The sequence below is a fragment of the Rana temporaria genome, chromosome 10, assembly GCF_905171775.1.
Source record: "Rana temporaria chromosome 10, aRanTem1.1, whole genome shotgun sequence".
NCBI lineage: Eukaryota > Metazoa > Chordata > Amphibia > Anura > Ranidae > Rana > Rana temporaria.
The window spans coordinates 138,349,313-138,362,422 of record NC_053498.1 but is presented as its reverse complement, the minus strand read 5'-3'; the positions used below and the strand labels follow the sequence as shown (position 1 = coordinate 138,362,422).

The 13,110-nt window shown below is 43.8% G+C and overlaps 1 protein-coding gene across 1 annotated transcript in view; it reads left to right on the top strand.

Moving 5' to 3' along the window:
• The first annotated feature begins 749 nt into the window (after positions 1-749).
• ATP12A (ATPase H+/K+ transporting non-gastric alpha2 subunit) overlaps positions 750-13,110 on the top strand; it is a 46,752-nt gene continuing 34,391 nt past the window's right edge. Inside the window, exon 1 of the mRNA XM_040326380.1 lies at positions 750-800. Coding sequence (XP_040182314.1) covers positions 765-800 — 36 coding nt within the window. The 5' untranslated portion in view covers positions 750-764. The remainder of the gene's footprint in view (positions 801-13,110) is intronic.

The following is a 13,110-nucleotide window of genomic DNA, read 5'->3' as shown; positions in this document are numbered from 1 at the left end:
TCGACGGGCTGAAAGGTGGATAAGTTCGGATGGCTCTCATAGGGAACCACTGATTTTGAATAGAGGTAGAGAAACGCTGCTAAAAGCTAACGCGTCTAAACACGCATTAACGCCAATGCAAAAGGCTACTAAAAGCGCGTTTTTAAAGACACTTTTTCTTGGCGTCAGTAGTGGGTCTGCAGCTAATTTTTTCTAACACCACCTCTGTTGGGACAGACCTAAGAACATTGGCGCAAGAATAAAGGGGTCTGTGTTGTCATGATTTTCTAAAGCAGTTTTAACAAGTCCTCATGGTCAAGAAACCAGTCCACTGATAATAGCTGGCACCCAACATTTCTGAGTCTCCCGCTCTTCTCTGTGTTCCTGGGCTCGTTAAATGTGTCTGCCTTCTCCTCTAGTATTAGCTGTTCCCTGACAATTATACTCCAGGTAGAATTAGTCATACTGGTATTTGGGCCTATAAATGTATCTGGGAATGATAGTCCAAGATTTCTATTCATAATTCAGCCATTGTTACAAATCATCCTCCCACTCTTCTGGTGCAATGCTGCCTTGTTCTGAGAATGCTGCTTTCTAAAAAGGAATCTGGAAGGGAAAACAATGGCAGCACCATTGTATTTTCTGGGACTTTTATATTTACCCTGGCAGAATTTATGATTTCTTGTTCATTTTTCAGAGAATATGAATAACACAGAAACCTTTCTTTCAGCCTCCTGACCTCGATATCATTGAGCCACTCTGGGGAGATCTCAAACGAGCCGTTCATGCAAGAACAGCCCAAGACGGTATTAAGAACTGGGGTATGTAAACTTTTGATCAGGGTCATTTGGGTATCTGTTGTCGTCATGATTTAAAAACGGGCGGCATCATATGACGTTGTTCCAGAACAACAGAGCACCCTGCCCGCCGTCATTTATCTATACGGCGGGCGGGAGGTTTCTAGAAGAGAAGTATGGTCAAAGCTTTTTTGGCCATACTTTTCTTCTGGGTCACAGGAGTGTACTTGCATGTGCTCTCTTGTGATAAAATCTGCTGACTGCTGATGTCACAGAGCTAAAAAGGTGAAAGCTATTGCGCTACTAGGAGTAGATCAATGTTAAAGTGAGTGAAGCTAAAAAGAATGTATAATGTGGAAGCAGCTATATCTAGTAGTGGTCACTGTACACAAAAAAGAAAATGAAAAAAGAAATGATAAGCGCTACACACTGTAGTGAAATTGATGTGATGAAAACCACAACAGCCTAACAAGCTAACAACAACTAATAAAAAAACACAATTGATGGAGTGGCTCATAACATATAAACAAATGAATGGCTAGTAAAACAATAAGTGAATCACTAGTGAAACAATGAATGGATATATGCAAACTTTTGAAAAACACAGGTGAACCAATGAATAGAATGGAAATAAGCAAAGTCCTAAATGGGGAGAAAATGTCCTTTAGCCAAGGAAACCGATGATGGGCATCAATGGATAATCTTCAAAAGATGGCTGTAAATGGATCACAGTACAGATAAAGGGGTATCCATAACTAGTCTCCCGAAACTCTCACCTTGATGTAGTAAAACATGTGCATGTAGCATGAGTGTGAGCGTATCCAGGGATGAGCATCAAGATGTTTCCCAATGATATCCTCTGCAATGATCTCTTGCCGCTATGGCTGATTTCTAATCCCAAAATATGTGGCAGATCTATAAGAATGCTCAATGCTCGATAAGAGCATAAGGGAGGGAGAGAGAGAAGAACGGATGCTCTGATAGTGAAGTACAGTTAAACAATGCGGGGTAATTTATTTAAGTATAAAGGTGGACTCGTACATATAATCAAAGTAACAAATGCAAAAAGTGATCGTGGGACGCGGCGTATCAACGTCGTCTTACTGTTTCTCTGGTGGCCTCCGGCTAGTGTCACGTAATCCCGAATCCCTACGCCGTTACGTCACGTACCTCGTGACTTCATCAGGGGAACCACAGACCTGCTCCAAGTTCTGGGAAGGGCTTGACAATAACATTGTGATCGACCCAGATGTCTGAGAGCCTGAGCCAGCGACTTCCGCCCCCTCCACAGCCCAGGCGTTCCAATGAGCGCTGGCGAGACAGAGCGGAGAGTTGCTGACAGTCACCACCCTCTGCTCAGTGAAGACTGAGAACTGAGCGATTAGCGCTCATGTGATTGCTCAGTTCTTAGGTTTAGAGGTGGTGGAGGGGAAAGCTGCAGCAACAGACTGATGCGGCAGCAGGGAGGCGAGTATGTATGTTTATTTTTTTTACAATCCCACACTTCTCCTTTAAAGTGTAGCAGAAGGAGCTACAACCTCAGAGAATGCCATTCAAAAAAAGAATGAGTCAAAAGCTTGAGATATTGATCTCTGTAAACAACAGGCTTTTTTTTAGCAGATGAGCTTGCAAAGCGTTTGAGAAGTAGCTGAGAACTCTACTTTCTGGTTTAATAAAAAAAAGGTTACACAGCATTAAAATGAGATATGTCCGATTTATTTGACCAAATGAATGGGATTTTTTTTTTTTTTTGCATTCATTACAATAGAAGAATTTTTTTTTTTAACATTCTTGAACTTGTGTTTATTGAAATACTGATGCCTATAATCTTTATGTAATGGGGCAGAGATGACGCATGTTTTCTATCGAGATTAACATGGACCATATTATAAATATGTTTTACACTTTGATGCAACACATTCATGATAAAAACTATAAATAAATGAGTCGATTGTATGTAAATTTCAGGCAACTGTAATTACAGCTGGTTGATATCATGTATGCAAAACATTTGGCTTCAGGTTGAAGATTGAAGTGAGCTGGAATTTGGCAGCAGTTTGGGAGGAAAATCCAAGCATTGCCGCGTTCCATGCATTTTCCCAAATAAACATTCAGTGATTTTTCCCTGTTTGAAAATTTTCATCATCAGCATATAGGTAAAGCATCAAACCGATCCTGGATTATAGACTAGCCTAATTATTAAAGTGTTATAAGTGGGGAAGTACTGTATGTACTTTGTGTTCTGTTACTATAGTACCAAATCATACATTACATAAACATAAATAAATATAATTGGGTACTGGATCAGGAAGGAATTTTTCCCCTGCTGTTGCAAATTGGATCTCATGCTCTGCTGGTTTTCTTTGCCATCCTCTGGATAAACTGTGGGTATAGAATTGTGTATATGGGATTGTATGATGATGATATAAATTTTTTTTTCTTTGGTTGAACTAGATTGACTTGTGTCTTTTTTCAACCTGACTATGTAACATGGTATAATGGCAGAATTATTTTTTATATGATTACTTTCACAGTAACATGTATCCTATTAGCCAGATTCAGAAAGAGTTAAGCCGGCGTATCAGTAGATACGTCGTCGTAACTCAGAATCTGCGCAGTCGTACATTTAAGTGTATTCTTAAATTGAGATGCACTTAAATCTAGCTAAGATACGACGGCCTGCGCCGTCGTATCTTAGCTGTCTATTTAGGCCGGCCGCTAGGGGCGTGAACGCTGATTTACGCCTAGAATGCGTAAATCAGCGAGATACGCCTATTCACGAACGTACGCTTGCCCGTCACAGTAAAGATACACCGTTTACGTAAGGCGTTTTCAGGCGTAAAGTCCACCAAAAAGCTGGCCCAGACAATGTTAAGTATGGATGTCGGTTCCGCGTCGAATTTTTTAATTTCTACGTCGTTTGCGTAAGTCGTCCGGGAATGGAGCTGGACGTAATTTACGCTCACGTCGAAACCAATAAGTCTTTGGAGCATGCGCACTGGGATATTTCCACGGACGGCGCATGACGTCAATCACGTCGGGTCACAATTCATTAGCATAAAACACGCCCACCTCTTCACAATTTGAATTAGGCACGCTTACGCCGGCACATTTACGCTACGCCGCCGTAACTTAGGATGCAAGTGCTTTGTGAATACAGCACTTGCCTCTCTAACTTACGGCGGCGTAGCGTATATGCGATACGCTACGCCTGCCTAACGTTAGTCACAGGTACGTGAATTTAGCTATAGGAGTACAGGCTACTAGTGAATGGATTTAGTGTTTGAATTGCAAAACAAATAAGAAAGTATAACTGTGAAGGTTATGATCAGAAGGGTTTTTACTTATTATGCTATACAGTGCCTTAGAATGCATTAAGGTGAAAAAACATTTACCTTTACAACCCCTTTAAGATTCCTTTTTTTGGTCAAGATTCAGTAGAGCTAGGAGAGCTCCCTTTGTAGCTTTCTGGATTGTCTGATCCTCAGCATAGCCGCAGAGGTCATACCCGGACCCTGCTGTGAGAAGAACACATGGCCTACCTACCTGAAATTTGACCTGCACTACATGGAGCGGTTCAGTCTGCTGATCCACTACACTACACTCATGTCTAACCTGGAGCAACCTGCACTTACTGGCCCAGATTCAAGAAGCAATTGCGCCTGTGTAACCATAGGTTGTTTCCGTACGGCGTGTTTAGCGTAAGGCTGCCCCTTCTAATAGTAGGGGCAGCCAATGCTAAAGTATACCCGTCGTTCCCGCGTCGCGAAAATTTGAATTTCACGTAGTTTGCGTAAGTGATTCGCTGGACGCCATTCACGTTCACTTGGAAGCAAATGACGTCCTTGCGACGTCATTTGCCGCAATGCACGTCGGGAAAGTTTCCAGACGGAGCATGCGCTCTACGCTCGGCGCGGGAGCGCGCCTAATTTAAATGGTTCCCTCCCCCTACGGGATCATTTACATTAGGCGCCCTTACGCAGGGCAAGTTTACACCGCGCACACGCAATTTACGGAGCTACTGCTTCGTGAATCGCGGGTAGCGCAGTAAATTTGCGGGGGCGCAGGGCAAAAACGTTGCCCTGCGCCTCCGCAAGAAAGGGGCAAATCTACCTGAATCCGGGCCACTATCTCTAAAGTTACCAGCCTGGGTTCTCTTAAAAGTCCTTGTTAACTCTTCCAGTGCACTCACTACTGAAACATGTTTTGTGTAGTGATTGGCCTGATCCAAAGAAATTATTTTCTTCTTTCCAAGGAGAGCTTTGCTCAGCAATACTCCTATTTAGGAGGAGATTGTGAAATGTTGTGCTGTTCCTATAGCGAATCTGCCCATTTTCTGGCTTAAAAAAACTCTGACTGTTCCTGTGGAGCACATCCTTGTTCTGCAACCTGTCATTGCCCCATGCCCATTTGCCAGGGCATATATCTGTGTCCTTACACTTCCGCATTGATGGACTTAGTAGATATTCTTTGTCTAGTATTCAGAATGGGTCTCCTATCTGTACACATGCCTCAGCTTCCCAGCCCACTCCATAGCAACTAACTATTCACTGGTTGTTAAGGATGCTGGCGGCTGCCTGACCCACAAAAATGCTACGGCTCCTAAACCCAGACAAAATGGTGTAAAGAAATTCGAAATATTGGTGTTTTTATCTAGTGTTTTTTTTTCATCGGTTTTACAGCTTTTTAGAACCAAAAGCCCCACATTGAACACCATCAGTGCTGAAACTAGTATACCTCTTTATTCACTATACTAGCGTTTTAATGGACATATAATGTGTAAATGAATAGATTTCATGACATTTCTGGGAACACTTTAGAAATGTATACCAAAAGCACCATTATAGACAGTTTAATCATACCCTGAACTACGAGTCCTCACTGGAGCCACAAATCTAATATTTCAGCCTTTGTCTTGGTGTAGTCTGGGATTGGTGGAAATCTTTCTGTCTTTGTTTCTCTGATCATTTGAACAGTTTTTTGAGGAATTGGAGAATTGGTTCCTCTTAAGGCTGCTGGTAGAGGAGAGCTATGTCGAGAGACCGGCTCATCCTGCCCATCTGGTCTATGCAGCTTTGCAGAACAATCTGGAATTCAGTGTTAACCATCAGGAACAATATAATGTAACTCCCTGCATTCCTGCTAGAACCGGCGCTTTACAATGATAGTGCCACTGCCCTCGGCATTCCACAATATAAAAGGATAGGAAATGTACCAACAATTCACTAACTCCTTCTACAGATATCAATTTATTCTTGTCCTGAAAGCTCCTTTTGGAATAGTGGGAGATTTGTTCTTCCCTGTTGAAGGCTACCTAAACCCAAACCCTTGAAGTAATGAACTAACTTTGCACATCTTCCTGTAATGCCAAAAAGTGTCCTGCTTTCAATTCTGAACTTCCTTTCCTAGGTGACAACATTTCTCAGTTCAGTTGCTGCATTGTCACCCTTTCCAATGCATTCCCAAAGGAAGTTCATCCAACCATCAGTCCCCCCCCCCCCCCTACCAGGCAGCTAGGTCTATTCCTGAACTCTGACCTGTCCTTTCAGCCCCAAATCCAAATCTTGTAGACTTCACCTCTGTAGCATCTACAAAAGTCGTCCCTTTTCAACCACTAGGCAACTCATTCACTCCCTCGTTATCTATCACCTTGACTATTGCAACTCCTTTCTCACAGGCCTACCTCTCCAGTCTATCATGAATGCTGCTGCTGCTGCCGCCAGGCCAGTCCACCTTACCAACCGCTTAGTGTCCACCACCACTTTCTGCCAATCCCTCCACTGACTTCTGATTGGCCAACAAATAAAATAATAAAAATAAAATCAAAATACTCTGGGTGGTGGATGCTGGCTGAGTGGGTGTATTGACTGATTAGTAGATATGTGGAATGAGCATTGGGAGACAGAGAGACGGGTTGGTCCATGTTCCCTTCTCATCCCCCTCCCTTTTTTTTCTTTTCTTACTCTGATCTTTCTTTATACTCTCTTGAGCTTCAGCCAGTATAACAGGACCCACTGCAGTACTTTTGGGTGTGCATTTCACCCAATCTTCACACATTTCATGTGTTGTTGTTGGTCTTGTTGGGTAGGGAAGCAAACAGGTTTCCCTTCGCTAAGGCAGAGAGTGGTGCACCTCCCTTCCTGGTGAGGGAAGCCTACATCCAAGGCAAAGGAATTCTCCCCTAGGTTTAGATATAAATTCTAATCTAATTTACATTTAACACATTCCCGCCCGGCCTCTAGACTGGACGTCAGATAACATCCTTCAGAACAGGCCGCTCATGCACGCTGATCAGTGGTGCACTGTGTCCCTCGGATTTTTTGGAATACTGTAATTTTTTTTTAATTGGCGCCATTGGCAGTGATGCTGCTTCTGTGTTTTTACATAGGAGATCGAAGCTGTTTCCGTTTTTTTTCGAGACTCCAAACAGCCGACGAACGTGGCAGATGGTCGCTTTGGTCTCCCGGTGGGATGGCAGAGCAGCGGAAGGCAGCAGGAGAGGGAAGTGTCCCTCCCACTGCTCGTGATAACAACCAATCGTTTTGTTGACCGCATCGGTTGTTATCATGAGATAGCCGACCACTAGCTCTAAAAAAAAACGGTATCGGGGTGATGTGTGCATCACCCCAGTATAACCACTTCAATCAAATGACGTACAGGTACCTGATTTTGCGTGAAGTTGACATGTAGCATGTTCCAGCTCCTACCGCCCCCCCCCCCCCCCTCAATATGACAGTGAGCGCACCTGCTGACCCAATTCAAAAATGGTGCGGCTCTGTCACGTCAGTCATATACAAGTCCTGCAGCTTTCAAACTGTCAGCCTTGTATGTCCTTCAAAATAGCTACATAATTTGGTTGCTAAAAAAAGAGATACATTACTTTTTTTTCAGACAAATAGTGCTTTCTTTTGATGTTTAATCACCGATGGGGTTTTTATTTAAAAGACAGAAAATTAGCCAAAAAAAAAGTGTTGTTCTTAATTTCTGTTATAAAATCTTGCAAAAAATCTGTCTTCGTAAATTTAGGTCAAAATGTGTTCTGCTAAATTTCGTTGGTGAAAATAACCCAAATCAGTGTATATTATTTAGTCTGTGAGAGAGATGAAGTCTACAAACTATAGTATATACAGCGGGTAAAATAAGTATTGAACATGTTACAATTTTTCTAGGTAAATATATCTCTCAGAGCCGGTTCACACCGGGGGCGACCTGGGATCCGACTAGTCTCCTCAAGTCGCGCAGCATGAAGAAGTGAACGGAGCCGTCTTAATGTACACTACTGCAGTCGCTCCGGCTTGAAAAAAGGTTCCTGTACTACTTCAATCCGACTTGTAGGCGACTTGTACACATTGATTTCAATGGAAGTCGCCTCCAAGTCGTTCACAGTAAGGCAACTTTACAGGAAGTCGCCCCAGTGTGAACCTGTTCTAAGGCAAGCCCCTCCCTCTCACAGGGGAACTCCACACCAAATTTTAAATAAAAAAACGGCATGGGTTCCCCTCCAGGAGCATACCTGGTATGGATTTCAAGGGGAACCCCCTACGCCGAAAAAATGGCGTGGGGGTTCACCCCCAAATCCATACCAGACTCTTATCCGAGCACGCAGACCGGCCGGTCAGGAAAGGTGGTGGGGATGAGCGAGCGCCCCCCTCCTGAGTCGTACCAGGCGGCATGCCCTCAACATGGGGGGTGCTTTGGGGCAGGGGGGGCGACCTGTGGCCCCCCACCCCAAAGCACCTTGTACCCATGTTGATGGGGACAAGGGCCTCTTGCCGACAACCCTGGCCATTGGTTGTTGGGATCTGCTTATCGGAATCTGGGAGCTACCTTTAATAAGGGGGCCCCCAGATCCCAGCCCTCCACCCTATGTGAATAAGTATGGGGTACATCGTACCCCTACCCTTTCACCTGGTGGAAGAAAAATGTCAATTAAAAACCGGTGTAGTGTTTTTTTAAGTAGTTTATTAGGCAGCTCCAGGGGTCTTCTTCCGACTTCTCCCGGGCACCACCGCTGTCATCTTTCAGCTCCTTTACCAGCGGGGGCCCAGTCTTCTCCCTTCTTTCGACTTTGGGGGGTCTTCCGACTTCGCTCTCTTCTCCCGCTCTCCGTTTTTTTCCTCTTCTGCTGGGCACCACCGCTGTCGTCTTTCAGCTCTTTCACCAGTGGGGGCCCGGTCTTCTGCGTCGCCTTCTTCTCTTCTTCTTCTCCTCTTCTCCTCTTCGATGTTGACTCGACGCTCCCTCCCGCTGTAATTCTGGGTGTGCGGTGGACCGGGCCCCCGCTGGTGAAAGAGCTGGAAGAAGACAGCGGTGGTGCCCGGCAGAAGAGAAAAAGAACCGGAGAGCGGGAGAAGAGAGCGGAGAAGTCGGAAGACCCCCCAAAGTCGGAAAAAGGGAGAAGACCGGGCCCCTGCTGGTAAAAGAGCTGAAAGAAGACAGCGGTGGTGCCTGGCAGAAGAGAGAAGTCGGAAGAAGACCCCCGCGTAATAAACTACTTTAAAAACATGTTTTTTTTTTATTGACATTTTTCTTCCACCAGGTGAATGGGTAGGGGTACAATACCCCATACTCATTCACATAGGGTGAGGGCCGGGATATGGGGGCTCCCTTATTAAAGGAGGCTCCCAGATTCCGATAAGCCCCCCGCCCGCAGATCCAGACAACCAACGGCCAGGGTTGCCAGGAAGAGGCCCTTGTCCCCATCAATATGGGGACAAGGTGCTTTGGGGCACCCCCCTGCCCCAAAGCACCCCCATGTTGAGGGCATGCCGCCTGGTACGGCTCAGGAGGGGGGCGCTCACCCGTCCCCACCCCCTTTCCTGACCGGCAGGTCTGCATGCTCGGATAAGGGTCTGGTATGGATTTGGGGGGGACCCCCACCCCATTTTTTCAGCGTCGACCTAAGGGCCTGGTATGCTCCCAGAGGGGGAACCCATGCCGGTTTTTTATTTAAAATTTGGCATTGAGTTTTCCCTCCTGGAGGCGACTTCAAGTCGTGTTGTAAGTTGCTTTGTGATTCATACTCAAGTCGTGTTCAAGTTGCCTCCCAAAGTCTCATTTATTGCGATTTTTTTTTTACGAAAAATATGTAGAAGAATGCGTATCGGCCTAAACTGAGGGAAAAAAATCGTTTTTTTATATATTTTTGGGGGATATTTATTATAGCAAAAAGTTTAAAAATATTCATTTTTTTCAAAATTGTCTCTTTTTTTTTTTGTTCATAGCGCAACAACTAAAAACCGCAGAGGTGATCAAATACCACCAAAAGAAAGCTCTATTTGTGGGGAAAAAAAAGGACACCAATTTTGTTTGGGAACCACGTCGCACGACCGCGCAATTGTCAGTTAAAGCGACGCAGTGCCGAATCGCAAAAAGTGCTCTGGTCTTTGACCAGCAATATGGTCCGGGGGTTAAGTGGTTAAGGGGGCATGGAAAGGGGTGTGCCCTATGCCTGCATACTTTTGCTGACAGGTGTGCCCCCCCATTCCCATCTCAAAAAGCTGGGAGTTATGCCTCCAGCGCCTGTGTCAGCATGTTCTATAATTTGTCACCTGAATGAACATGTGTAGGCGCCCCCTCCCATGGTATTTTTTTTTCGGGAAAAAACTTGGATAAGAACCCATCACCTGCTCTGTATTCATGCCCCACTTTAATAATTGGGCCACCATGAAGAATGTGTTCAGACAGGCAATGCTTTTACTGTTATTGGAAAAAAGTGACACATACCCGAAGCCTACATTTTGAATATTTTAGGAAGAATTGGGGATACATGGATTTGTGGACTAGCTCACAAACTATCATCAAACTGTTGTGCCACTGGCCAATCTGCACAAAGTTTAGGGCTAAATGAGAACAACTTTCTAAAGCTTTTATATCTGTGAGTGCTGTCCTGTAGCTCCCCCTGCCTGTCACCTGGAGGTAACAGCAGCACCATCTATTTTTGTGCTGCTTATAGGTACGTCAGATGTGTGATCAACTTGTAATATATATATATATATATATATATATATATATATATATATATATATATATATATATATATATATATATATATATATATATATATATTTTTTTATTCCTAAATAATCTAATATTACAAATATGAAATCAGCAGTAAGATAATCATCTCCATAGTAAGAGTATTGCACCATGGTAGTCATTGATTGGAGTTTAAGTCATACCTTTTAAAGGCTAATAAAGTTGCAAGCTTTTGGGATAACTTCTTCAGGATTTATATATGTTTATTCTTTGAAGGGATCCAAGTTATGCTGAAAAACATGTTAGCCAATAACAGTCAGGCCCCATACACATGACCGAACATGTCTGCTGAAACTGGTTCGGTCGTGTGTAGGGCCGACCGGACAATTGTCCGGCGGATCGGACAGTTTCCAGCGGACAAATGTTTCTTAGCATGCTAAGAAACATGTCCGCTGGAACCATGTCCGTCGGACATGTTCGGTCGTCTGTACAGACTCACCGGACATGTCCGATCGGCCGCCATCCCTCGCATGCGTCAAAGTGATTCGACGCTTACGTGGAAGCTTTGAACTTCCAGGGACGCCCATGTCGCCGCGTCATCGTCACGGCGACGGCGCGGCCACGTACCCGCGTATTTTTTACGCGCGGATTTCTGTCTGATGGTGTGTACAACCATCAGACATAAATCTCCAGGCGGACATGTCCGCTGAAAACGGTCCGGCGGACCGTTTTCAGCGGACAGTCCATCCGTGTGTACGAGGCCTTAGGCTTATATGTAATGTAAACTGGCATTTAGGAGCAGTTGGGCGTTTTTTTCTTAGCTGCCCCTGAACTCTCCTCTTTTATCTTATCAGTACACTGGGTCGTTTATAGTCATTTCTAGGCAGTTGAGTTTAGAAGCATTTTTTGGAAAGCAAAAAAAATGCGTTCAGGACGAATGTTCAGAGGCAATTGAAACGCCAAACGCCTGTAACAGCTTGTAAACCCAGTAACACGTGTTTAGCCACGCTTCGTTTACAGGCGTTTTTCATTTTTCACAATTTGCAAAAACAAAAAATTATCTAAACGCTGCATGTAAACGCTGCATGCAAACGCTGCATGTAAACGCTGCATGTAAACGCTGCATGTAAACGCTGCATGTAAACGCTGCATGTAAACGCGGCATGTAAACACTGCATGTAAACGCTGCATGTAAACGCTGCATGTAAACGCTGCATGTAAACGCGGCATGTAAACACTGCATGTAAACGTGGCAAAGCGGATGTTTTTAATGTAACGGATGAACGGATGTTTTTAATTACTTAATTAAATTATTATTATTATAATAATAATAATTATTATTATTATTATTATATTAATAATTATTATTATTTAATTATGTGTCAAGTTAAATCTTTCAGGAGAGGTTGTAAAATGTGTACATTAAAGTTGTGTACACACGATCGGTTCGTTTGGTGTAAAAAAATAGAACATGTTTTTAAAATTTTTCCTATGGATAAAAAACTGATAGGAAATTCTGATCATCTGTGTGGAACTCCATCGGAGAAGAATCCATGCATGCTCAGAATCAAGTCGACGCATGCTCGGAAGCATTGAACTTTTGGCACGGTCGGAATTTAGTCTGATGGTGTGTAGGCATGACTGATGAAAGTCAGCTTCATCGGATATCCAACGAAAAAATCCATCGGATTAGATTCCATCAGAAATCCGATCGTGTGTACAGGGCTTTAGCCTTATCACTTAAACTCCAGACTTTTTGCATTAGTTAAAGGCTACCAGGGTACGATATTTCTACTACTGATATATATATTATTATTATTATACAGGATTTATATAGCGCCAACAGTTTGCTCAGCGCTTTACAACATCAAATATATATTACAAATATATACAAATAGACATGGAATGGGTGATGATGCTTGTATCTCTTGGTAGTGTCAGATAACCTTGTTTGGGGGGGAGTAGTAGTTGGGTGATGATGCTTGTATCTCTTGGTAGTGTCAGATAACCTTGTTTGGGGGGGAGTAGTAGTTGGGTGATGATGCTTGTATCTCTTGGTAGTGTCAGATAACCTTGTTTGGGGGGGAGTAGTAGTTGGGTGATGATGCTTGTATCTCTTGGTAGTGTCAGATAACCTTGTTTGGGGGGGAGTAGTAGTTGGGTGATGATGCTTGTATCTCTTGGTAGTGTCAGATAACCTTGTTTGGGGGGGAGTAGTAGTTGGGTGATGATGCTTGTATCTCTTGGTAGTGTCAGATAACCTTGTTTGGGGGGGAGTAGTAGTTGGGTGATGATGCTTGTATCTCTTGGTAGTGTCAGATAACCTTGTTTGGGGGGGAGTAGTAGTTGGGTGATG